Source organism: Diadema antillarum, unplaced genomic scaffold (assembly GCF_040938485.1).
Source record: "Diadema antillarum isolate AM-2024a unplaced genomic scaffold, OU_Dant_1.0 scf00000027, whole genome shotgun sequence".
Lineage (NCBI taxonomy): Eukaryota > Metazoa > Echinodermata > Echinoidea > Diadematoida > Diadematidae > Diadema > Diadema antillarum.
The window spans coordinates 2,168,396-2,196,047 of NW_027270916.1; the positions used below are offsets into that span (position 1 = coordinate 2,168,396).

General features: G+C 39.8%; 3 protein-coding genes and 1 pseudogene across 3 annotated transcripts; all 4 read right to left on the bottom strand.

The window, feature by feature from the left end:
• Window positions 1–530: 530 nt before the first annotated feature.
• On the bottom strand, window positions 531–2,504 carry LOC139734915 (uncharacterized; annotated as a pseudogene).
• Window positions 2,505–2,827: 323 nt separating this feature from the next.
• LOC139735154 (uncharacterized) lies at window positions 2,828–3,451 on the bottom strand. Its single transcript, XM_071645918.1, has one exon. It carries the CDS (start codon window positions 3,449–3,451, stop codon window positions 2,828–2,830), a length of 624 nt encoding a protein of 207 aa, XP_071502019.1.
• An 11,657-nt stretch (window positions 3,452–15,108) lies between these two features.
• On the bottom strand, window positions 15,109–19,270 carry LOC139735165 (uncharacterized). The gene is made up of 2 exons (XM_071645929.1): window positions 19,249–19,270; window positions 15,109–15,797 (listed from the first exon to the last, which is right to left on the bottom strand). Exons 1-2 carry the CDS (start codon window positions 19,268–19,270, stop codon window positions 15,109–15,111), a joined length of 711 nt encoding a protein of 236 aa, XP_071502030.1.
• A 5,373-nt stretch (window positions 19,271–24,643) lies between these two features.
• Window positions 24,644–25,819, bottom strand: LOC139735176 (uncharacterized). Its single transcript, XM_071645939.1, has 2 exons — window positions 25,800–25,819; window positions 24,644–25,349 (listed from the first exon to the last, which is right to left on the bottom strand). Exons 1-2 carry the CDS (start codon window positions 25,817–25,819, stop codon window positions 24,644–24,646), a joined length of 726 nt encoding a protein of 241 aa, XP_071502040.1.
• Between the last annotated feature and the right edge of the window lie 1,833 nt (window positions 25,820–27,652).

Sequence of the window (27,652 nt, forward strand, 5' to 3'; positions counted from 1 at the left end):
CATTACACTCATTCACATCAATACATTTTTCAAGTTGAGCTAGTTTTGCTTCTAGTGACAATTTGGAGTCTTTCTTTCCAAGTGCCTTTTTCTTACAATATTTCTGTGAAAATTCACGAACTTGAACTTTAAACATTTCCCATCTCATTTGCACAGGCAAACAGTTTGTTGAAAATGAGTCTATAATTTTGAAAATTCCATTTTGGTAATCTTTATCAAATAAGATATCATTATTGATTTTCCAATAACCTGGGCCTCTCATGTTTTGTTTAATACACAGTTTGATTGATATTGCGTTATGGTCAGACCTAATGGCTGGTCGGATGTCAGTACACATTGTTTTTCCTTTAATATTTTTCGTCACCAGCCAAAAATCTAATCTAGAAGCCCTCTTCAAAGACACATTCCGCCAGGTGAATTGTTTCACGTCTTGATGCATCGATCTCCAAACATCAATCAAAACATACTTTTTCATTATCTTTTTAAGATTTACAGGTCTTCTATAATATTTGTTCTTCGATCCTTGTACGTCTTTGCTTATATTCAAAACACAATTCCAATCTCCTCCTAAGATCAATTCGCAATCACATGTATAATGCTTACGTAATTCAGAGTTCAATCTATGAAAGAAACTCTCTCTGTATTGCCTTTGCGTTGGCGCATACACATTGATTAGCATGAGATTAGTTTCTTGAACTTTTGCTCTGAGTATTAGTAGTTGACCGTTCAAGGTACATTTTACTACAATATTTTGAGCATCAAGTCTATCATTAAATAAAATTGAAACTCCTCGTGAATGATTTGATCCATGCGCAAAGAAGCACGGACCCCGCCATTCACTTCTGACAATTGATTCAAAATCACTGCACCAGTATGTCTCTTGAAAAAGTACAATATCTGCCTTCTGGTGCTTACACCAATGAAAAACTTGACTTCTTTTGTCTTTATTTCTTAAACCTCTTGCATTTAAACTGATTATATGACAGTTCGCCATTCAGATAAAGGGAAAAGAGAACACAAGTATATTCTTTATCACTTCACTCATCTCTTCTTTGGCACTTTTTTCGAAGATTTCTGCTTCCGTTTCGTTTGTTTCACTTTCTTTTCTTTTGTTGCCCGTTTAGGTAGTTCCGGTGACTCAGCGGAGAGTTCAGACAACGCTTCCACGCCGTCATCTTCGCTCGATGATTCTTCGCTCGAAGCTTCCGAGTGTGTGCGAGAGTCGGTCATCTCCGACCGGTCTGCTGCGAGGTCAGTGACAGGCTCTGTCGGCGTAGGAGTTGAAATTTCTCCGTTGGACTTGTCAGCGGACTGTCGCGGCTGTGAAGCGTTGCGATCCCCGACTAGGTATTGCGTAATCTTGGGCTGAATGTGCGTCTGGTTGTCATGGAGTGATTGACGTGCACTCGCTGTACTTGCGGCTTGTCGACCCGATGCGATCAGCTGTTCGATCAGGTGCACTGGTGGTGTAGCAGCAGAGGCTGATGCCGACGGGGAAGGCGATGGTGCTGGCATCGGTCCATGTTCGCTGGTGTCTCTGGTCGGTGAGGTGGGCGGGGTCTCGAAGGAGCATTCCTGTTGCAAGTGTCCGGGCTGTTTGCATCGTCGACAGACGATGGGGTTACTGCATTGCGACCGGTGATGCCCTGCATTCAAACAACGTGAGCACATGAGGTTTGCCCTTGCAGGTGGTACGATCTGGCCATAGTGGTAGACTTTGGCTTTAAAAATACCAAAGTTCATGTCTCGAGGCAGGGGCTTCGATGGATGCTGTATGTAGACTATCCGGTTGCCGGTCAGGCAGTCAGTGAGCAGACCATCTACACGGAGACGTTCACGGATGGGGGCACCGAGGACCTTGTGTTTGCATTTTTCCAGTTCATCGGTGATGACAGTGTCGAGAACTGAAAGTGGTATGTCTCTGATGAGGAGACGTAGACTGTTTTCTTTCCCAGCTGTGATGAAAGGGTTTTGGTCATACACTGCGACATTGTCATTTCTGATGTTTAAGCCGATTTTGTTATCAGTTTCATTCTTGACTCCCGATTTTCCACGTACAGCCTCCATAGACCACGAATTCTCTGTATCCCCTTAATTTCTCGTCCTTCCACACTACGGATGAGGCATTTGTACATGTCCTCGTTTGACATTCCCTTCTCACTCACTGATGGTATGTCTTTATTTTTCAGGAAGACTGGCTTACCTCCAAGCTGTTCCTCAGGTTTCGCAGAAGGGAAAGCATGGGCCGCTTTCTCGCCGTATGACGTGTCACTGCGTGCCGCCATTTTCAAAGTCAGGATCTGTGTGCTGAAGTTCAAATCAAATCCTGCTATTTTCTATTTCAGAGTTGTCATCCACCATTCCAGTCAGCACAAAGGATTCACAAGTGTTCCAATATAATCTTCAGTCACAAATTTCTTTCCAAAACAGTTTCTATGATTGCAGATTTAGAGGTTTTCACCGCAGAGAAAAATCGTCGTAACAATTTCAGAGTCGGTGAAGAGCGCCCTCCGTAGTCTGTGTAGTTGTTGCGTGTGTGTGTGAGTATGCTGTGTTTGTGTACGTGAGTGTTTGTTCCACACACACACTCTCTCTCTTCGATCACATCCTTTGACAAGCACTAACAGATAAATAGACAGATAAAACGTTATTTGTAAGTGGCATAATATACTTTATTACAGAAATCCAGCAACATGCTGTTACAAAACATAAATTACAAATGTACAATGGGCATAGATAAAAAGTCCACAGTTCCAGCCCATGAAAAGTAAACTGCAGTCGTCGAGCATCCACATAATGTGAGTCGCACGTAGTAAAATCTCTGATTTTAGTCCATCTTGTACGCTTTCATCACGGCGCCTCTGATGGTGCGGAAGTACCTCAGCATGCCTGCCTCGTTGAAGTGAACTCCATCCTGCATGAAGAGCTTGCTGTGGTTCTGGGTGAAGGCGCGATGCCGCCAGAAGTGGACGTTGGGTAAGTTTTCCAGGAACTTGGCGAGGAGTCGGTTGGTGTCGTGCACGGCTGCGTTGAAGTTGGTCTTCCACTTGGGGACGAAGAGCCGGGGGATGATGCCGCATACGATTACGTGACGGACTCCAGGAATGCGAGCTACGCGGAGAGCAAGATCTAGGAGAGCGGTGACTGTGGATTCGGTGGTTGCACCTAGTTCGCAGAGATCGTTAGAGCCGAGATCGATGACCACGGCGTCGGGCGACAGCTCCCAGACGAGATCGAGCTGAGATGAGGCTGAGAAGACGTTACCAGGCTGGGTATGTCCCACGTCGTGAAGGAAGGCGAGTACAGAAGACTTCTCTAGAGCCAGGTTGCTTCGGGCTGGGTCCCGCTCGATGAAGCTGTTGAGGCTGCCAATGTAGCTGTGCCCGAGGACCAAAACGACAGGTGGTTCGCGATCGGACTCGCAGCTTCCAGTTGAGCCTCCAATCGACATCGTGATGACTTGGGTTTGAACTCGAGGATGTAGCGGGAGAAGCTGGGTGTAGAGTTCTCGATGAGCTGTTCGATGGCGGAGACTGATGGCAATGATGATAGCAGATCGTTCTCGTTGGAGGTTCTAGATGAGTTTGATCGAAATCGCCATAAACTCTCAACTATTTAAGTGCAACGCGAAGGTGAAATCCAGTTTCCCGCCATCGTTCTGATTGGCTAAACTAATGTACCAATGAGCGGAGACTGGTTTGAGACAATAGGGAAAGGCATCCCATTGTTATCTAATTAACTCGCTCGGAAAGGGGCAGGGATGCGATCCCGCGGACCAGCGTGGAACAATAGATCGCTTAAACGGTTCGGACAATAGAGGGGCAGCAGATCTGGGTTCGTGTAAGACCATGGCACGCGCTTGAGCAGAGGACTGTCATAGTGAAGTATTCCATCAAGACTTCACGAATTCGCCCAGTCCTATAGCTTGTTTAACTGAAATATTGCACATTACATTTTCGGAAATCATGCGTAGTACCTCTTAATTATCAGCTAAAAACACGCACAAACAGTCACACACACACACACTGTCACGTGTACACATACTCAAATACCAACAAAAAAACAAACAAACAAACAAAACAAAAACAAAACCAAGACCCAGACTGCCCATCTCTTAAAGCTTCGTGCCATTTGGGTTTCCCATGAGTATGAAATGATTATATAAATTCAACGCAATATGTCCACTTTTTAGTATATACTATATATGTAAATATTCACGCACACGTACACACACACACACACACACACACACACACACATATATATATATATATATATATATATATATACATATACATATTTACTTATCTATTTATTCATCTATTTATTTACGTCGGACAGCGACGTGGGGCATTTACTCATTTGTCTGAAAACTTAACATGCATCCGTTTTACTGGAAAACAAGTGACAACGGAGATTCTTGCACCGTTTAAACATAATTTAGTATGTGTATGTGTGTGATGCCGGGGTGCTATTGGTGATGTTGTGATACGCTCGGGGATACATTTCACATCACCTATAGTTTATATACTAGTAACGTACCAGTCCGTTTTGCATATCTGTAATCAAATAATATATTGTCCAAATGAGTCAGTTAGTCAAATCATCGCAATAAGGAAACTATTTTATACATTTAGTATTTCTTACAATATTTGATAGCCACAGATGAAGGCTCTTAAGTTTGTGAGTAGCTTGATTTTATGCAACTACCGTGTAGTCTGTGTAGTTGTGTATGCGTATGTGTGTTTGTTTGTGTGTGCACCCTCCTTCCATTCTTTTTTTTTTTCTCTCTCTCTCTCTCCTTTCACTTCTTTCGACACCCAATGCACGGCACTTTTAACGATGAAACGACAGATGAAATACAGACGAAAGGTTGGCGTGCAAATTGATAATGGTGTGGCATAACTTATTACAGAAATCCAGCTACATGCTGTTACAAGATTATCAACTACGAACGTACAAACTCGATGGTGAAATCCAGTTTCCCGCATCGTACTGATTGGTTAAACTAATGCGTAGTACCTCTTTAATTATCAGCTAAAACACTCACAAACACTCACATATGCACACATACTCATTACCAATCGAAAAAACAAACAAACAAGACACATGGTGCTCATCACTAAAGAGCTTCTCGCCACGTGGGTTTCTCTTGAATATAAGATTATTATATATATAAATTCGACGCAATTATTTCTACTTTTCCTTCATAATGAGTACTAAGCTTTCCTCTATCAGAAAGCAGGGGCATGTTACTCATAAAGTAATTTTATTGAATTTCAAGTTTATACCCATGCCTTGGCGACCTTTTGTAAAAACCTAAGTATAGACCACCTGTTTTTGTTTCCCTTTCTTTCTTTGTTATGCCTGTCTTTAGTTTGTTTTCTTGCCCGTTCCGTCCTTGCTTTTGTTCTTGTCCTTGTCATAGTCCTTTCGTTCTGTCTGTTTCGCTTGACGTCATGATTTCAACATTTTCATACATGGAGTCCTTGACGGATCTTGAGATGCCCTCATCTCCGAGAGTAAGTCACAAAATTTACAAGGTATGCTTCTCTTGTGAATTCCTATTTTCCATATACGGTTAAAAAATAAAATTGTATTTGCTTACCTGTTTATCTATCGAAATACAAAGTTAATGCAATATATTACTATAATTGTATCCATGCTTGTTGAAGCTTATTTGATTCAAAATTCCTTAAAATATTCTGCACTTATGAAAGCGATACGTATATTACTTTGTATCACTTTATATGGAAATGAAACCATTTGAATTTCAATTTGAAATGTATCTAATGTGCACTTGAGAGGATTGTGACAGAGAGATCAATGAAACTGATACAGAATAAATGAAAGATTACATACATGCTGTGCCCATAGAAAAATGATGATTGAAACAAAATAGGTTTAGAATAAACTGGAAATATATCAAAAGTGGTTTGCTGACAGTTGGGATATATCTATGTAAAATATAAGCTTAAGTTCACCGAGTGCTTGCATTATACATTTTCTCTACTGTAGTATTCATTGCGAGTTTTGATCATTGCGTATGTCAAAATCATGTTATGCCCCGTTTGCCTAGATCATTAAAAGAAGTAAAATCAACTGTACTGTAACTGCCCGTTCTGTATATGTAGAGCCTGAATGTTGTCGGCTAGTCGTATACACATGACAAATTCTAAAATTTACACAACAGCCGTATCCTTTGCTGTTATGTATGTAACCATAGTACAGGAAGCTATGAAGCCTAAATTTCGGGACTTACTCAACTAATTTGAATGATATTTTGTATGGTTTCCAATTTATCTTACTCAATTCATCCAATAAAGAAACGTAATATTTTATTATACATCTTGTGGGGGCGCTGTGGTATAAAGTGGATACAATCCCCTCCCAGTCATTGGACAAGGTTTTTTTTACCCACCATGTCCCTCTCAACTTAGGTGTATAAATGGGGACCTGGCAACGCTAGGTAAAGGTAGGCTATAGCAGTGGCAACATCGAAGACGGTACCATGAATAAATAGTACCTTATTATTATCATCATTGTTTTATTAAATATTTCATAAAGAAAGTCAAGTGAGTCGCTTGTTATCAAAATTATGAAAGTGCAGTTGTACTGTAGTCTGTGTAGTTGTTGCGTGTGTGTGTGAGTATGCTGTGTTTGTGTACGTGAGTCTTTGTTCCACACACTCTCTCTCTCTCTTCGATCACATCCTTTGACAAGCACTAACAGATACATAGACAGATAAAACGTTATTTGTAAGTGGCATAATAATATACTTTATTACAGAAATCCAGCAACATGCTGTTACAAAACATAAATTACAAATGTACAATGCACATAGATAAAAAGTCCACAGTTCCAGCCCATGAAAAGTAAACTGCAGTCGTCGAACATCCACATATTATGTGAGTCTGATTTTAGTCCATCTTGTAAGCTTTCATCACGGCGCCTCTGATGGTGCGGAAGTACCTCAGCATGCCTGCCTCGTTGAAGTGAACTCCATCCTGCATGAAGAGCTTGCTGTGGTTCTGGGTGAAGGCGCGATGCCGCCAGAAGTGGACGTTGGGTAAGTTTTCCAGGAACTTGGCGAGGAGTCGGTTGGTGTCGTGTACGGCTGCGTTGAAGTTGGTCTTCCACTTGGGGACGAAGAGCCGGGGGATGATGCCGCATACGATTACGTGACGGACTCCAGGAATGCGAGCTACGCGGAGAGCAAGATCTAGGAGAGCGGTGACTGTGGATTCGGTAGTTGCACCTAGTTCGCAGAGATCGTTAGAGCCGAGATCGATGACCACGGCGTTCGCGGACACTCGGTGAGATCGTGCGTGTGTTGACATCTGATTTCTTGATTGCAGTAGGCGCAGTCTGTTGATTTCTCTATGATCTGTCGGATGGTCTTGGCTTTCGTCCTGATCCTATTGATGTAGTACTGAGTTCTCCTTGGTAGCCTGTTGAGTGTTTCCTTCGATTCTCTGGTATTGTGTAGGCCTGTGTTCCACTTCAGTGAGTCGCTCTGGCTGTACCGGATGATGTTCCTCCATCTGGCCTCTGCTATCTGTCGGAAGTGTGTCTTGGTTTGGCGTTTGCTAATCCTGATGACGACGTCTGGTACTGGTTTCTGAGTTCCCGTCTTGGCTGCTGCGTCTGCTTCCTCATTTCCTGGTATTCCGATGTGGCTTGGTATCCAGTTGATGACGTACTTCTTGTTGGTCGATCGCATGTTCTGTTGGATGTCTTTGTTGAGTCGTAGGTTGTCCCGATGTGGTTTCCTGATGTTCTCGATGGCGCCTTGGCTGTCTGTGTGGATGACGATGATGTCCTCAGGCTGGGTCTTGGAGTCGATGATGGCTTCTCTGATGGCTGCGAGTTCAGCGTGGACCAGCGTGGAACAATAGATCGCTTAAACGGTTCGGACAATAGAGGGGCAGCAGATCTGGGTTCGTGTAAGACTATGGCACGCGATTGAGAAAAGGACTATCTGGTGAAGTATTCCATCGAGACTTTACGAATTCGCCCAGTCCTATAGCTTGTTTAACTGAAATATTGCACATTACGTTTTCGGAAATCATGCGTAGTACCTCTTAATTATCAGCTAAAAACACGCACAAACACTCACACACACACTGTCACGTGCACACATACTCAAATACCAATAAAAAACAAACAAACAAACAAAACAAAAACAAAACCAAGACCCACACTGCCCATCTCCAAGAGCTTCGTGCCATTTGGGTTTTCCATTATATATATAAATATTCACGCACACGTACACACACGCACACACACAAACACACACACATAATATATACATATATATATTTACTTATCTATTTATTCATTTATATATTTACGTCGGACAGTGACGTGGGGCATTTACTCATTTTGTCTGAAAACTTAACATGCACCCGTTTTACTGGAAAATAAGTGACAACGAAGATTATTTTACCTTTTAAACACATTGGCATGTGTATGTGTGTGTGTGTGTGTGTGTGTGTGTGTTGTGGGTACTATTGGTGATGTGATACGCTCCGGATATATAACGCACCCGTCCGTTTTGCATATCTATAATCAAATAGTATACTATCCAAATGAGTCAATTAGTCAGATCATCGCAATGAAGAAAATATTTTCACATATTTACTATTTTTCTATAATATTTCATATCCACAGATGAAGCCTTGAATGTTTGTGTGTCGCTTGATATTATGCAACCACCGTAGTCTGTGTAGTTGTGTATGCGTGTGTGTGTTTGTTTGTGTGTGTTTTTTTGTGTGTGCACCCCGTTCCATACTTTTTTTCTCTCTCTCTTCTTTCACATCTTTCGACACCCACTGCACAGCACTTTTAATTATGAAACGACAGATGAAATACAGACGAAAAGTTGGCGTGCAAATTGATAATGGTGTGGCAAAGCTTATTACAGAAATCCAGCGACATGCTGTTACAGGAGTATCAATTACGAACGTACAAACTCGAAGGTGAAATCCAGTTTCCCGCCATTGTTCTGATTGGTTACACTAATGCACCAATGAGCGTAGACTTGTTTGACACAATAAGGGAAGCCATCCCATTGTTATCTAATCAACTCGCTCGGAGAGGAGCGAAGATGCGATCCCGTGGACCAGCGTGGAACAATAGATTGGTTAAACAGTTCGAACAATGACGGGGCAAGCAGATCTGGGTTCGTGGAGGACCATGGCACGCGATCGAGAAGGGGACTATCATAGTGAAGTATTCCATCAAGACTTCACGAATTCGCCCAGGCCTCTAGCTTATTTAACTGAAATTTTGCACATTTTCGGAAATCATGCGTAGTACCTCTTTAATTATCCAGGGACAAGCTCTCGAATGGTTTAAATCATACCTATCACACCATTCACAGTCTGTTCTTTTGAATGGTGTCACATCGTCTTCAAAGCCATTAGGCTGTGGTGTACCTCAAGGCTCTGTTGGCGGGCCCACCCTTTTTTCTATCTATTTGATCGGTCTGCGGAAAATATTTCAAAGGCATTCTGTTCGGTATCATCTATATGCAGACGACATACAAGTTTTTGTATCTTTTCCACCACATCAAATCCAAGCATCTCATGCACTGCGCTGTCTAGAAAATTGCATCATTGATATTGATGCTTGGATGAGGTCTAACTCATTGTCTCTAAACCACAGCAAGTGTGAATTTATCCTTTTTGGTTCTAAATCTCTCTTGAATAAGTTGGATATTAATTGTATTTCGATTGTAGGTAATGATATTCCTCTGTCAAAGTCATGTCGCAATCTGGGTTTTATGTTTGACTCTCACATGGCTATGTCTGATCAAATCACCAACATTTCTAAATCAGTCCGTTATCAATTGCGCAATATTGGTTTTATTCGCAAGTATTTGACTCGCTCTGCCATGGAAAAAACTTGTTCATGCACTTATTTCTTCACGCCTTGATTTCGGTAATGGTTTGTTTTTCAATCTACCAAACTCGCAAATTGCCCACTTACAAAAGCTACAAAATGCCGCTGCACGTATTGTTTCTTTGTCAAGTAAACGCAGTCATATCACACCTATCCTGAAGAGTCTTCATTGGTTGCCTGTACAGGAGCGTATTCGGTTTAAGATACTTCTTTTGGTTTATCACGTTATTGAGGGAACAGCTCCTGATTACAATGTTTGTTTGTTTCGTCAATACCAACCTTCACGAACTCTTCGATCCTCAACTTCAGGTCTCTTACATATTCCGTTTTCTAGGAAATCTTGGGGGGGAACGAGCTTTCGCTCACGCTGGACCAACACTGTGGAATTCACTTCCTCGTGAGCTGAAAGACTCAAGCTCTATAACATCTTTCAGGAGTAATTTAAAATCCTATTTGTTTAGCAGTGCATTTTGAAGACCAGTGTCTTTTGAAGACAGACTTTCATGTCTTTTTTTTCTGCTTCTTCATCTTCTATTACGGTGATGTACTTGTTTCTTCAGTCTGTTTGCTTTGATGTACAATTGTAAAGCGCCTTGAGCATTTAATCAAAGTGGAGAACGGCGCTATAGAAATTGTATGTATTATCATTATTATTATTATCAGCTAAAACACGAACAAACACTCACCCACACACACACACACACACTCATACGTGCACACATACTCAAATACCACTCGAAAAAAAAAGACATTCAGTGCTCATCTCTAAGAGCTTCTCGCCACATTGGTTTCTCATGAGTATGAAATGATTATATATATATAAGTTCAACGCAATCATTTCTACTTTTCCTTCATAATGAGTACTTGGCTATCCTCTATCACAAAGCAGGGGCATGTTATTCAAAAAGTAATCATGTCCGTATAACGAGGAAATATGTGAGGGAATTTTCTGAAGTGTGCAATTCCTTAAAAAAAAAAACAACAGCAACCAACCTCCTTTGCTTATTGTGTGAAAAAAGCAAAAAAAAAAATCCAAACCAAAACAAACAATCAAACAAGCAAACTTCCACCGGTATCTTGAATGTCGATGACACACTCAGTATCATAGCATGCATACATATAGATATAATTGATAAAGCAACCACGGAACCATTATTTATTGCAAACAAGGTGACACTGACAAAATTCATGACAATTTAAATCTTTACCGTGTATGCTAAACGTAATGCATGAATGTGTGTGCTTGTAAAAGTTTTGTATAAATATGTGAATATTACAGATGTTTATTTACATCGGACAGTGACGTGGGGCATTTACTCATTTTGTCTGAAAACTTAACATGCACCCGTTTTACTGGAAAACAAGTGACAACGAAGATTCTTGTACCTTTTAAACACATTAGTATGTGTATGTGTGTGATGCCGGGGTACTATTGGTGATGTTGTGATACGCTCGGGGATACATTTCACATCACCTATAGTTTATATACTAGTAATGTACCAGTCCGTTTTGCATATCTGTAATCAAATAATATATTGCCCAAATGAGTCAGTTAGTCAAATCATCGCAATAAAGAAACTATTTTATACATTTAGTATTTTTACAATATTTAATAGCCACAGATGAAGGCTTGAATGTTTGTGAGTAGCTTGATTTTATGCAACTATCGTATAGTCTGTGTAGTTGTGTATACGTGTGTGTGTTTGTTTGTGTGTTTACCCTCCTTCCATTCTTCTCTCTCTTTTTTTCGTCTCTCTCTCTCTCTCTCCTTTCACTTCTTTCGACACCCAATGCACGGCACTTTTAACGATGAAACGACAGATGAAAATACAGACGAAAGGTTGGCGTGCAAATTGATAATGGTGTGGCATAACCTATTACAGAAATCCAGCGACATGCTGTTACAGGAGTATCAATTACGAACGTACAAACTCGATGGTGAAATCCAGTTCCCGCATCGTAGTGATTGGTTAAACTAATGCACCAATGAGCGTAGAGTGGTTTGAGAAAATAAAGGAAGCCATTTCATTGTTATCCACGTAACTCGCTCAGAGAGGAGTGGAGATGCGATCCCGTGGATCAGAGCGGAACAATAGATCGGTTAAACGGTTCGAACAATGAAGGGGCGAGCAGATCTGGGTTCGTGTAAGACCATGGCACGCGATCGAGAAGAGGGCTATCATAGTGAAGTACCATTGTATTCCATCAAGACCTCACGAATTCGCCCAGTCATATATAGCTTAATTGTTTAAGTGAAATATTGCACATAACATTTTCGGAAATCATGCGTAGTACCTCTTTAATTATCAGCTAATACACTCACATGTGTACACATACTCATTACCAATCGAAAAAACATAACAAAACATGACACATGGTGCTCATCACTAAAGAGCTTCTCGCCACGTGAGTTTCTCATGAATATGAAATGATTATATTTATAAATTCAACGCAACTATTTCTACTTTTCCTTCATAATGAGTACTAAGCTTTCCTCTACCAGAAAGCAGGGATATGTAACTCATAAAGTAATAATGTTCGTAATTAGGAAATATGTGCGGGAATTTCTGAAGTGTTGTGTAATTCCTTTGGAAGAAAAACACCTTTCTTTGCTTTGGTGAGAAAAAAAAATACCACGGGTATCTTGAACATCGATGTTCTACACCATAATAATTATCATAGCATGCATAGTCATGTAGATTTAATTAATGAAGCAACCACGAACCATTATTTATTGCAAACAAAGTTACACTGACGAAATTCATGACAATTTAAATCTTTACCGTGTACAGTATGTAAATGTGGGGCATGAATGTGTGTGTATGTAAAAGTCTTTGTATGAATATGTGACTATCACATAATATGTCTTCGCGCATGTACGTGAATGTATGTGTTTTTATAATGTACAACTGTTAGAAATGTGGCAGAGTGATCCATGAAACTGATATAGAACAAATGAAAGATTACATGCTTACAAACTGTGCCTGTAGGAAAAATATGGTGATGTTGGGGAATGGAACTAAATAATATTGGATGACCTTTGAAGACATTAACAGTGGTTTGCCGGTAGTGAAAATAGATAGATAGATAATAGATAAACATACTATATTTGAGTATTAATAACTAATGGATATTAATAGCTTCATGGTATTATGTTTTTTGGTATACATCGAAATTATGTTAATTGAATATTTACACTGTATGAAAACATGTATATATATATATATATATACATACTTATATACACGCACACGAACACACACATACACACACACACATATATATAATATTTGTATATATATATATATATTTACTTATTTATTTATTTACGATGGACAGTGACGTGGATTAATTAAAGAATCTTGACTCATGTCTGAAAATTTCACATGCAACCGTTTTACTGGAAAATAAGTGACAACGAAGATTATTGTACCTTTTAAACACATTAGCACGTGTATGTGTGTGTGTGTGTGTGTGTGTGTGTGTGTGTTGTGGGTACTATTGGTGATGTTGTGATACGCTCGGATATATAACGCACCCGTCTGTTTTGCATATCTATAATCAAATAGTATACTATAGTATACTATCCAAATGAGTCAATTAGTCAAATCATTGCAATAAAGAAAATAATTTTATATTATTTACCATTTTTCTATAATATTTCATATCCACAGATGAAGCCTTGAATGTTTGTGTGTCGCTTGATATTATGCAACCACCGTAGTCTGTGTCGTTGTGTACGCGCGTGTGTGTTTGTTTGTGTGTGCACCCCGTTCCATACTTTTTTTTTCTCTCTCTCTTCTTTCACATCTTTCGACACCCAATGCACGGCACTTTTAACAATGAAAAGACAGATGAAATACATACCAAAAGTTGGCGTGCAAATTGATAATGGTGTGGCAAAGCTTATTACAGAAATCCAGCGACACGTTGTTATAGGAGAATCAATTACGAACGTACAAACTCGAAGGTGAAATCCAGTTTCCCGCCATTGTTCTGATTGGTTAAACTAATGCACCAATGAGCGTAGAGTGGTTTGACACAATTGGGAAGCCATCCCATTGTTAACTAATCAACTCGCTCGGAGAGGAGCGGAGATGTAATCCCGTGGACCAGCGTAGAACAATAGATCGCTTACACGGTTAGGACAATTATTGAGGGGCGAGCAGATCTGGATTCGTGGAGAACCATGGCACGCGATCGAGAAGAGGACTATCATAGTTAAGTATTACATCAAGACTTCACTGTACTCGTGTTCATTGCGAGTTTTGATCATTGCGTATATCAAAATCATTTTATGCCCCGTTTGCCTAGATTACGAAAAGAATAAAAAAGAAACACACACAATTACCCTAGAGGTATAATAAACTATACTGTAACTGCCCGTTCTGCATAGATAGAGCGTGATCGAATGTTGTCAACTAGTACTATTCACATGAGGAATTCTAAAATTTACACAGCAGCCGTATCCTTTGCTGTTATGTATGTAACCATAGTACAGGAAGCTATGAAGCCAATTTTTCGACTTACCCAACTAATTTGAATAACATTTTGTATGGATTCCAACTTATCTTACTCAATTCGTCCAATAAATAAACGTAATATTTCATTATACATCTGGTGGGGGCGCTGTGGTATAAAGTGGATACAACTCCCTCTCAGTCATTGGACAAGATTTTTTTTACCCACCATGTCCCTCTCAACTTAGGTGCATAAATGGGGGCCTGGCAACTCTAGGTAATGGTAGGCTATAGCAGTGGGAACATCGAAAAGGCTACCACGGATAAGTAACACCTTATTATTATCATCATTGCTTTTTTATATATTTCATAAAGAAAGTTAAGTGAGTCACTTGTTATTATGAAAGTGCAGTAACTGTTGTACTGCACTTTCAACTTCTGTGTAGTTGTTGCGTGTGTGTGTGAGTATGTGTGTTTCTGTACGTGAGCCTTAGTTCCACACACGCACACACACTCTCTCTCTCTCTTCGATCGCATACTTTGACAAGCACTAACAGATAAATAGACAGATAAAACGTAATTTTTAAGTGGCATGATATACTTTATTACAGAAATCCAGCAACATGCTGTTACAAAACATGAATCAAAAATGTACAATGCACATAGATAAAAAGTCCACAGTTCCAGCCCATGAAAAGTAAACTGCAGTCGTCGAACATCCACATATTATGTGAGTCTGATTTTAGTCCATCTTGTAAGCTTTCATCACGGCGCCTCTGATGGTGCGGAAGTACCTCAGCATGCCTGCCTCGTTGAAGTGAACTCCATCCTGCATGAAGAGCTTGCTGTGGTTCTGGGTGAAGGCTCGATGCCGCCAGAAGTGGACGTTGGGTAAGTTTTCCAGGAGCTTGGCGAGGAGTCGGTTGGTGTCGTGCACGGCTGCGTTGAAGTTGGTCTTCCACTTGGGGACGAAGAGCCGGGGGATGATGCCGCACACGATGACGTGACGGACTCCAGGAATGCGAGCTATGCGGAGGGCAAGATCTAGGAGAGCGGTGACTGTGGATTCGGTGGTTGCAACTAGCTCGCAGAGATCGTTAGAGCCGAGATCGATGACCACGGCGTCGGGCGACAGATCCCACACGAGATCGAGCTGAGATGAGGCTGAGAAGACGTTACCAGGCTGGGTATATCCGACGTCGTGAAGAAAGGCGAGGACAGAAGACTTCTCTAGAGCCAGGTTGCTTCGGGCTGGGTCCCGCTCGATGAAGCTGTTGAGGCTCCCAATGTAGCTGTGTCCGAGGACCAAGACGACAGGTGGTTCGCGATCGGACTCGCAGCTTCCAGTTGAGCTTCCAGTCGACATCGTGACGACTTGGGTTTGAACTCGAGGATGTAGCGGGAGAAGCTGGGTGTAGAGTTCTCGATGTGCTGTTCGATGGCGGAGACTGATGTCAATGATGATAGCAGGTCAATCTTGTTGGAGGTTCTGGATAAGTTTGATCGAAATCGCCATAAACTCTCAGCTATTTAAACACAACTCGAAGGTGAAATCCAATTTCGCGCCATCAATCTAATTGGTTTAACTAATGCACCAATGAGCGTAGACTTGTTTGACAAAATAAGGGAAGCCATCCTATTGTTATCTAATCAACTCGCTCGGAGAGGGGCAGGGATGCGATCCCGCGGACCAGCGTGGAACAATAGATCGCTTAAACGGTTCGGACAATAGAGGGGCAGCAGATCTGGGTTCGTGTAAGACTATGGCTGGCAATTGAGAAGAGGACTATCATAGTGAAGTATTCCATCAAGACTTCACGAATTCGCCCAGTCCTTTAGCTTGTTTAACTGAAATATTGCACATTACATTTTCGGAAATCATGCGTAGTACCTCTTAATTATCAGCTAAAAACACGCACAAACACTCACACACACACACACTGTCACGTGCACACATACTCAAATACCAATAAACAAACAAACAAACAAACAAAACAAAAACAAAACCAAGACCCACACTGCCCATCTCTAAGAGCTTCGTGCCATTTGGGTTTCCCATGAGTATGAAATGATTATATAAATTCAACGCAATTATGCCCCCTATTAAATATATATATATACTTTATATATTATATATATACATATATTCACGCACATACACACTTACACACACACATTACATATATATATATATATATATATATATATATATACATATTTATTTATTTATTTATTTATTTATTTATTTATTTATTTTACGTCGGACAGTGGCGTAGGGCATTTACTCATTTTGTCTGAAAACTTAACATGCACCCGTTTTACTGGAAAACAAGTGACAACGAAGATTCTTGTACCTTTTAAACACATTAGTATGTGTATGTGTGTGATGCCGGGGTACTATTGGTGATGTTGTGATACGCTCGGGGATACATTTCACATCACCTATAGTTTATATACTAGTAATGTACTAGTCCGTTTTGCATATCTGTAATCAAATAATATATTGTCCAAATGAGTCAGTTAGTCAAATCATCGCAATAAAGAAACTATTTTATACATTTAGTATTTTTTACAATATTTAATAGCCACAGATGAAGGCTTGAATGTTTGTGAGTAGCTTGATTTTATGCAACTATCGTATAGTCTGTGTAGTTGTGTATACGTGTGTGTGTTTGTTTGTGTGTTTACCCTCCTTCCATTCTTCTCTCTCTCTCTCTCTCTCTCTCTCCTTTCACTTCTTTCGACACCCAATGCACGGCACTTTTAACAATGAAACGACAGCTGAAATACAGACGAAAGGTTGGCGTGCAAATTGATAATGGTGTGGAATAACTTATTACAGAAATCCAGCGACATGCTGTTACAGGAGTATCAACTACGCATTGTACTGATTGGTTCAACTAATGCACCAATGAGCGTAGAGTGGTTTGAGAAAATAAAGAAAGCCATCCCATTGTTATCCAAGTAACTCGCTCAGAGGAGTGAAGATGCGATCCGGTAGATCAGAGTGGAACAATAGATCGGTTAAACGGTTCGAACAATGAAGAGGCAAGCAGATCTGGGTTCGCATAAGACCATGTGCACGCGATCGAGAAGAGGGCTATCATAGTGAAGTACCATTGTATTCCATCAATACTTCACAAATTCCCCCTGTCCTATAGCTTAATTGTTTAAGTGAAATATTGCACATTACATTTTCGGAAATCATGCGTAGTACATGTACCTTTTTAATTATCAGCTAAAACAGGAACAAACACTCACACACACACAAACACACACACACACACACACACACTCACATGTGCACACATACTCAAATACCAATAAAAAAACAAAAACAAAAACAAGACACTCAGTGCTCATCTCTAAGAGCTTCTCGCCACGTGGATTTCTCATGAGTATGAAATGATTATATATAAATGCAACGCAATCATTTCTACTTTTCCTCCATAATGGGCACTTGGCTTTCCTCTATCAGAAAGCAGGGCCATGTTTCTCATAAAGTAATCATGTCCGTTACGAGGGAATGTGTGAGGGAATTTTCTGAAGTGTTGTGCAATTCCTTTAAAAAATCAATATCCTTTGCTTATGGTATAAATAAAAAGCTACCGCCGGTATCTTGAACGTCGATATCATAACATGCATACAGAAAGATATACAGTACTCTCCGCATAATCGGGTTGGCTCGGGCAGAGCGTTTTTTACTTAAGCACTGTGTTTAATAAAGCAACCATGAAACCATTATTTATTGCAAACAAGGTTACGCTGTCACAATTCATGACAATTTTTACCGTGACATGACATCTTTACCGTGTATGTAAACGTAGTGCATGAATATGTGTGTATGCAAAAGTCTTTGTATAAATATGTGAATACATGTATTACATTATGTTTGCGCATGTGTACGTGCATGTATGTGTTTTTATAATGTGCAATTGTGAGCAGTGTGATTGAGAGATCAATGAAACTGATACAGAATAAACCAAAGATTACAATATACTTGCAAACTGTGCCTGTAGAAAAATAAGGTGATGTTGCATGGGGCTTGGAACACAATAATATTGGATGAACTTATAAGATATAAGCAGTGGTTTGCTTGCAGTGAAAATAGAGCTTTATAACAGATAAACATACTACATTTGAGCATTGATAAATTAGATGTATTGATATTGTATCGTTACAATTCGTTTGTAGTCCTCTTTTTTGTGTGTCTTCTTAACTTCCTCAAGGCTCAATTTACAAAATTTTCAACTTCAAGTGTTTACAATAATGCATTTATGTCAGTATATATTCTTTACGAGCTTTGTCATATGTACATCGAAGTCACTTTTCATTAAATACTCACGCTAAATTATACAATGCATATATATATATATACACGCGCGCGCGCGCATACACACACACACACATATATATATATACCAATTTATTCATTTACATTGGACAGTGACGTGGATCAATTAAAGTATTTTGAATATTAATTGTCTGAAAACTTCACATGCACCCGTTTTACTGGAACGTAAGTGACATCAAAGATTCTTGTACCTTTTAAACACTTTAGTAGGTGTATGTGTATATGTTCGTTAGTATGTGTGTGTGCGTGGGGGTTGTACTTTTGGTGATATTTATGTGATACGCTCGGGGATACGGTCATGTTTCTTAATAATTATATGCCCGTTTGTTCAGATAATTCTCATTTTCTGTTATAAAGAATGGTACACAAATATAAACATGAAACAAACAAAACAAAAACAAAACCAAGACCAACAGGGCCCATCTCTAAGAGCTTCGTGCCATTTGGGTTTCCCATGAGTATGAAATGATTATATAAATTCAACGCAGTTATGTCCACTTTTTCCTTCATAATGAGCAAATGGCTTACCTCTATCAGAAAGCAGGGGCATGTTACTCATAAAGTAATCATATCCGTAACGAATGAATGTGTGAGGCAATTTTATAAAGTTGCGTAATTCCTTTAAAAAATCCCCTTTGTTTATGGTGTAAAAAAAAATACACCATCGGTATCTTGAACGACGATATCCTACTCAATATAGTAATATGCATACATATAGATATAATAAATAAAGCAACCACGAAACCATTGTTTATTGCAAACAAGGTTACACTGACAAAATTATTCATGATGATTTAAATCTATACCGTGTTTGTGAACGTGCGTGCATGGATGTGTGTGTAAGAAAAAAATTCTTTGTACAAAATATGTGAATAATATATTTGCGCGTTTGTACGTGCATGAATGTGTTTTAATTATGTGCAACTGTGAGAATATACATGTATATATATTATATGTATGTGTATGTGCGTGTGCGTGAATATATATTAGACCCTATATATATATATATATATATATATATTCACGCACACGCACATACACACACACACACACATTATTTATTCATTCATTTATTTATTTACGTCGGACAGTGACGTGGGGCATTTACTCATTTGTCTGAAAACTTAACATGCACCCGTTTCACTGGAAAACAAGTGACAACGAAGATTCTTGTACCTTTTAAACACAGTCATTAGTATGTGCATGTGTGTGTGCCGGGGGTATACTATTGGTGATGTTGTGATACGCTCGGGGATACATTTCACATCACCTATAGTTTATATACTAGTAACGTACCAGTCCGTTTTGCAGATCTGTATTCAAATACTAGTAATATACTATCCAAATGAGTCAATTAGTCAAATCATCGCAATAAAGTAAATATTATCTACATTTAGTATTTTGTACAATATTTCATAGCCACAGATGAAGGCTTGAATGTTTGTGAGTAGCTTGATTTTATGCAACTACAGTAGTCTGTGTAGTTGTGTATACGTGTGTGTGTTTGTTTGTGTGTTTACCCTCCTTCCATTCTTCTCTCTCTTTTTTTCGTCTCTCTCTCTCTCTCTTCTTTCATTTCTTTCGACACCCAATGCACGGCACTTTTAACGATGAAACGACAGATGAAATACAGACGAAAGGTTGGCGTGCAAATTGATAATGGTGTGGAATAACTTATTACAGAAATCCAGCGACATGCAGTTACAGGAGTATCAATTACGAACCTACAAACTTGATGGTGAAATCCAGATTCCCGCATCGTAGTGATTGGTTAAACTAATGCACCAATGAGCGTAGAGTGGTTTGAGAAAATAAAGGAAGCCATCCCATTGTTATCCAATCAACTCGCTCAGAGAGGAGTGGAGACGCGATCCCGTGGATCAGAGTGGAACAATAGATCGGTTAAACGGTTCGAACAATGAAGGGGCAAGCAGATCTGGGTTCGTGTATAAAGACCATGGCACGCGATCGAGAAGAGGGCTATAGATTTAATTAATGAAGCAACCACGAACCATTATTTATCGCAAACAATGTTACACTGACGAAATTCATGACAATTTAAATCTTTACCGTGTACAGTATGTAAGTGTGGTGCATGAATGTGTGTGTGCAAAAGTCTTTGTATGAATATGTGACTATTACAAAATATGTTTGCGCGTATGTACGTTAATGTATGTGTTTTTATAATGTGCAACTGTTAGAAGTGTGGCAGAGTGATCCATGAAACTGATACAGAACAAATGAAAGATTACATGCTTACAAACTGTGCCTGTAGGAAAAATATGGTGATGTTGGGGATTGGAACTAAATAATATTGGATGACCTTTAAAGGCATTAACAGTGGTTTGCCGGTAGTGAAAAAAGATGAATAATAGATAAACAGACTACATTTGAGTATTAATAACTAACGGATTTATTGATATTGTTACAATTCGTTTATAGTGCTCTTTTGCGTGGCTCCTTAAGTTCCACACGGCTAAATTCACAAATTTTTGAACTTCGAGTGTTTACAACAATAATGCATTTATGTATTTTTTTGCGAGGTTCATGGTATTATGTACATCGAAATTATTTCAATTGCATATTCACACTATATGAAAACATGTGTGTATATATATATATATATATATATATATATACATACATATATACACGCACACGAACACACACATATATATATATATATACATATATAGTATATATATATATATATACATATTTGTATATATATATATATATTTACTTATTTATTTGTTTACGATGGACAGTGACGTGGACCAATTAAAGAATCTTGACTCATATATCTGAAAACTTCACATGCACCCGTTTTACTGGAAAATAAGTGACAACGAAGATTATTGTTCCTTTTAAACACATTGGCATGTGTATGTGTGTGTGTGTGTGTGTGTGTGTGGGAGGGGGTACTATTGGTGATGATGTGATACGCACGGGGATGCAGTTCACATCTACAGTTTATATACTACTAAAGCACCTGTCCGTTTTGTATATCTGTAGTCGAATTGTATACTATCCAAATCAGTCAGTTAGTAAAATCATCGCAATAAAGACAATATATTTATACGTTTAGTATTTTTTACAATATTTTCATATCCACAGATGAAGCCTTGAATGCTTGTGTGTCGCTTGATATTATGCAACCACCGTAGTCTGTGTAGTTGTGAACGCGTGTGTGTATTTGTTTGTGTGTGTTTTTCTGTGTGCACCCCCCTTCCATACTTTTTTTTTCTCTCTCTTCTTTCACATCTTTCGACACCCACTGCACGGCACTATTAACGATGAAACGACAGATGAAATACAGACGAAATGTTGGCAAAGCTTATCACAGAAATCCAGCGACATGCTGTTACGGGAGGATCAATTACGAACGTACAAACTCGAAGGTGAAATCCAGTTTCCCGCCATTGGTCTGATTGGTTAAACTAATGCACCAATGAGCGTAGAGTGGTTTGACACAATTGGGAAGCCATCCCATTGTTAACTAATCAACTCGCTCGGAGAGGAGCGGAGATATAATCCTGTGGACCAGCGTAGAACAATAGATCGCTTAAACGGTTCGGACAATTATTGAGGGGCGGGCAGATCTGGGTTCGTGGAGGACCATGGCCCGCGATCGAGAAGAGGACTATCATAGTGAAGTATTCCATCAAGACTTTACGAATTCGCGCAGGCCTATAGCTTGTTTAACTGAAATTTTGCACATTTTCGGAAATCATGCGTAGTACCTCTTCAATTATCAGCTAAAACACGAACAAACACTCACACACACACGCACACACACACACACACACACACACACTCACACGTGCAGACATACTCAAATACCAATCGAAAAAAAACCCCAAGACACTCGGTGCTCATCTCTAAGAGCTTCTCGCCACATGCGTTTCTCATGAGTATGAAATGATTATATATATATAAATTCAACGCAATCATTTCTACTTTTCCTTCATAATGAGTACTTGGCTTTCCTCTATCAGAAAGCAGGGGCATGTTATTCAAAAAGTAATCATGTCCGTATAACTAGGAAATATGTGAGGGAATTTTCTGAAGTGTGCAATTCCTTTAGAAAAAACCTGGAACCAACCTCCTTTGCTTATTGTGTAAAAAAACAAAAACAAAAACAAAAAACCCCAAACCAAAACAAACAATCAAAAAAACAAACTACCACCGGTATCTTGAATGTCGATGGCACACTCAGTATCATAGCATGCATACATATAGATATGATTGATAAAGCTACCACGGAACCATTGTTTATTGTAAACAACTTGACACTGACAAAATTAATGACAATTTAAATCTTGTGTATGTAAACGTAGTGCATGAATGTGTGTGTATGTAAAAGTTTTGTATAAATATGTGAATATTACAGATGTTTGCGCGTGTGTACGTGCATGTATGTGTTTTTATAATGTGCAACTGTGAGAAGTGTGACAGAGAGATCAATGAAAATGATAAAGAATAAACCAAAGATTACATGCTTACAAACTTGCAATTGATTATGCGGAATAACTTATTACAGAAATTCCAGCGACATGCTGTTACAAAACTATCAATTACAAATGTACAATGCACATAGACAGGATAAAAAAAGTTCACAGTTTCAGCCCATAATAAGTAAACTGCAGTCGTCAAACATCCACATGTGAGTCGCAGGTAGTAAAGTCTCTGAAATCTCTCGAAAGCACCATAAACTCTCAGCTATGCAACTCGAACGTGAAATCCAGTTTCCCGCCATCGCTCTGATTGGTTTAACAAACGCACCAATGAGCGTAGACTGGTTTGAGACAATGAAATAATAAAGCCATCCTATTATCTAGTTAACTCGATCGGAGAGGAGTAGAGATGCCATCCCGTGGACCACGGTGGAACAATAGAGCGCTTAAGGGTTCGAACAATGAGGGGCAGCAGGTCTGGGTTCGTGTAAGACTATGGCACGCAAATGAGAAGAGGACTACTTGTATCTGGTGAAGTATTCCACGAATTTTAAAATATTAAGAGTTTGTGTTTCATTATTTGGCACAATTTTATTGAATTTCAAGTTTATACCCATGCCTTGGCGACCATTCGTAAAAACATAATTGTAGACCACCTGTTTTTGTTTCGTTTTCTTTCTTTGTTATTCCTATCTTTAGTTTGTTTTCTTGCCTGTTCCGTCCTTGCTTTCGTTCTTGTCCTTGTCATAGTCCTTTCTTTCTGTCTGTTTCACCTGACGTCATGATATCAAAATTTCCATAAAGGGTTTTCATAAAGAATTTTCATCAAGAGTCCTTGATGGATCTTGAGATCCCCTCATCTCCGAGAGTAATCCACAGAAGTTACACGCTATGCTTCTCTCTATGTGAATTCCTATTTTCCACATACAGTTAAAAAATGAAGTTGTATTTGCTTACTTGTTTATTTATCGAAATACACAGTTGATATTACTATAATGGTATCCATGTTTTGTTGAAGTTTATTCTATTCAAAATTCCTTAATATATTCTGTATTGTATTTTGTATGGATTCCAATGTATCTTACTCAAATTATCCAATAAAGAAACGTACTATTTTATTATACATCTTGTGGGGCTTGCTATTATGCAAGTACAGTTGTACTGTAGTCTGTTGTTGCGTGTGTGTGTATGTGTGTTTGTGTACGTGAGCCTTAGTTCAACACACACTCTCTCTCTCTCTTCGATCACATCCTTTGACAAGCACTAACAGATACATAGACAGATAAAACGCAAGCGAGTTATTTGTAAGTGGCATAATACTTTATTATTGAAATCCAGCGACATGCTGTTACAAATGTATACAATGCACATAAACACGATAAAAAGTCCACAGTTCCAGCCCATGATAAGTAAACTGCAGTCGTCAAACATCCACATGTGAGTCGCAGGTAGTAAAGTGTCTTATACTAGTCCATCTTGTACGCTTTCATCACGGCGCCTCTGATGGTGCGGAAGTACCTGAGCATGCCTGCCTCGTTGAAGTGAACTCCATCCTGCATGAAGAGCTTGCTGTGGTTCTGGGTGAAGGCGCGATGCCGCCAGAAGTGGACGTTGGGTAGGTTTTCCAGGAACTTGGCGAGGAGCCGGTTGGTGTCGTGCACGGCTGCGTTGAAGTTGGTCTTCCACTTGGGGACGAAGAGCCGGGGGATGATGCCGCAGACGAGAACGTGACGGACTCCAGGAATGCGAGCTATGCGGAGGGCAAGATCTAGGAGGGCAGTGACTGTGGATTCGGTGGTTGCACCTAGCTCGGAGAGATCGTGAGAGCCGAGATCGATGACCACGGCGTCGGGTGACAGCTCCCAGACGAGATCGAGCTGAGATGAGGCTGAGAAGACGTTACCAGGCTGGGTATATCCCACGTCGTGAAGGAAGGCGAGGACAGAAGACTTCTCTAGAGCCAGGTTGCTTCGGGCTGGGTCCCGCTCGATGAAGCTGTTGAGGCTGCCAATGTAGCTGTGTCCGAGGACCAAGACGACAGGTGGTTCGCGATCGGACTCGCAGCTTCCAGTTGAGCTTCCAGTCCACATCGTGATGACTTGGGTTTGAACTCGAGGACGTAGCGGAAGAAGCTGGGTGTAGAATTTTCGACGTGCTGCTCGATGGCGGAGACTGATGGCAATGATGAAAGCAGATCGTTATCGTTGGAGGTTCTAGCTGAGTTTGATCGAAATCGCCATAAACTCTCAACTATTTAAGTGCAACTCGAAGGTGAAATCCAGTTTCCCGCCATCGTTCTGATTGGCTAAACTAATGTACCAATGAGCGAAGACTGGTTTTAAACAATAGGGAAAGGCATTGTATTGTTTTGTAGGCCTAATTAACTCGCTCAGAGAGGAGTGGAGATGCTATCCCGTGGACCAGCGTGGAACAATAGATCGCTTAAACGGTTCGGACAATAGGCAGCAGATCTGGGTTCCTGTAAGACTATGACACAGGATTGAGAAGAGGACTATCTGGTGAAGTATTCCATCAAGACTTCACGAATTCGCCCAGTCCTATAGCTTGTTTAACTGAAATATTTCACATTACGTTTTCCTTACCTTACATACCTTACCTTACCTTACGTTTTCGGAAATCATGGGTAGTACTCTTAATTATCAGCTAAAAACACGCACACGCACATACACACTTACACACACATGCATATACATATATATATATATATATATATATATATATATATATTTATTTATTTATTTATTTACGTCGGACAGTGACGTGGGGCATTTACTTATTTGTCTGAAAACTTAACATGCACCCGTTTTACTAGAAAACAAGTGACAACGAAGATTCTTGTACCTTTTAAACACATTAGTATGTGTACGTTTGTGCGCCGGGGGTACTATTGGTGATATTGTGATACGCTCGCGGATACATTTCACATCACCTATAGTTTATATACAAGTAACGTACCATTCCGTTTTGCATATCTGTAATCAAATAATATACTGTCTAAATGAGTCAATTAGTCAAATCATCGCAATAAAGAAACTATTTTATCCATTTAGTATTTTTTACAATATTTCATAGCGACAGATGAAGGCTTGAATGTTTGTGAGTAGCTTGATTTTATGCAACTACCGTAGTCTGTGTAGTTGTGTACGCGTGTGTGTGTTTGTTTGTGTGTGTTTGTTTGTGTGTTTACCCTCCTTCCATTCTTTTTTTTTTCTCTCTCTCTTCTTTCACATCTTTCGACACCCACTGCACGGCACTTTTAACGATGAAACGACAGATGAAATACAGACGAAAGGTTGGCGTGCAAATTGATACACGTGTCATGGTATGGCATAACTTATTACATTACAGAAATCCAGCGACATGTTGTTACAAGAGTATCAATTGCGAACGTACAAACTCGATGGTGAAATCCAGTTTCCCGCATCGTTCTGATTGGTTAAACTAATGCACCAATGAGCGTAGAGTGGTTTGAGAAAATAAAGGAAGCCATTTCATTGTTATCCAAGTAACTCGCTCAGAGAGGAGTGGAGATGCGATCCCGTGGATCAGAGTGGAACAATAGATCGGTTAAACGGTTCGAACAATGAAGGGGCAAGCAGATCTGGGTTCGCGTAAGACCATGGCATGTGATCGAGAAGAGGGCTATCATAGTGATGTACATGTATTCCATCAATACTTGTTGTTGTTGTTGTTGTTGTTGTTCATTTTCCATCTGTAAAGATGGCTGGATAGCCCATATTCAGCTACACTAAGCTGGTCTTCCATGGGGTCCAGTTGGATGTGGGGTGGGACCACTTCACCGGGTTAGACACCCTGCTCTTTGCGATGAATGAATGAAGCGGGATCTTTTACGTGCATAAGCTGTGACTCTCTCATACACGGGACCTCCATTTTATGTCCTATCCGAGGGACAGAGTGTTTTGCCTCTTGCTAGAGGGGATGGTATGTTTACACACAACATTGCTCAGTCCAGACTCGGGTTCGAACCCGGGCCGCGTGATCGCGTGATCGCGTGATACTATCCAAATGAGTCAGTTAGTCAAATCATTGCAATAAAGAAAATATGTTCATACGTTTAGTATTTTTTTACAATATTTTCATAACCACAGATGAAGCCTTGAATGTTTATGTGTCGCTTAATATCATGCATCTACCGTAGTCTGTGTAGTTTTGTACGCGTGTGTGTGTTTGTTTTTGTGTGTTTTTTGTGCGTGCACCCTCCTTCCATACTTTCTCTCTCTCTCTTCTTTCACATCTTTCGTCACCCACTGCACGGCACTTTTAACGATGAAACGACAGATGAAATACAGACGAAAAGTTGGCGTGCAAATTGATAATGGTGTGGCAAAGCTTATTACAGAAATCCAGCGACATGCTGTTACAGGAGAATCAATTACGAACGTACAAACTCGAAGGTGAAATCCAGTTTCCCGCCATTGTTCTGATTGGTTAAA

Bases quoted from the DNA above. Each gene is read 5' to 3' on its own strand.
- LOC139735154 (XM_071645918.1), bottom strand. From the start codon at position 3,451: ATGTCGATTGGAGGCTCAACTGGAAGCTGCGAGTCCGATCGCGAACCA.
- LOC139735176 (XM_071645939.1), bottom strand. From the start codon at position 25,819: ATGATTTCCGAAAACGTAAG. The intron at 25,350-25,799 runs GTAAGGTAAGGT...CATTGCCATCAG, and splicing joins ATGATTTCCGAAAACGTAAG to TCTCCGCCATCGAGCAGCAC.
- LOC139735165 (XM_071645929.1), bottom strand. From the start codon at position 19,270: ATGCCCCTGCTTTCTGATAGAG. The intron at 15,798-19,248 runs GTAAGCCATTTG...GCCATCGAACAG, and splicing joins GCCCCTGCTTTCTGATAGAG to CACATCGAGAACTCTACACC.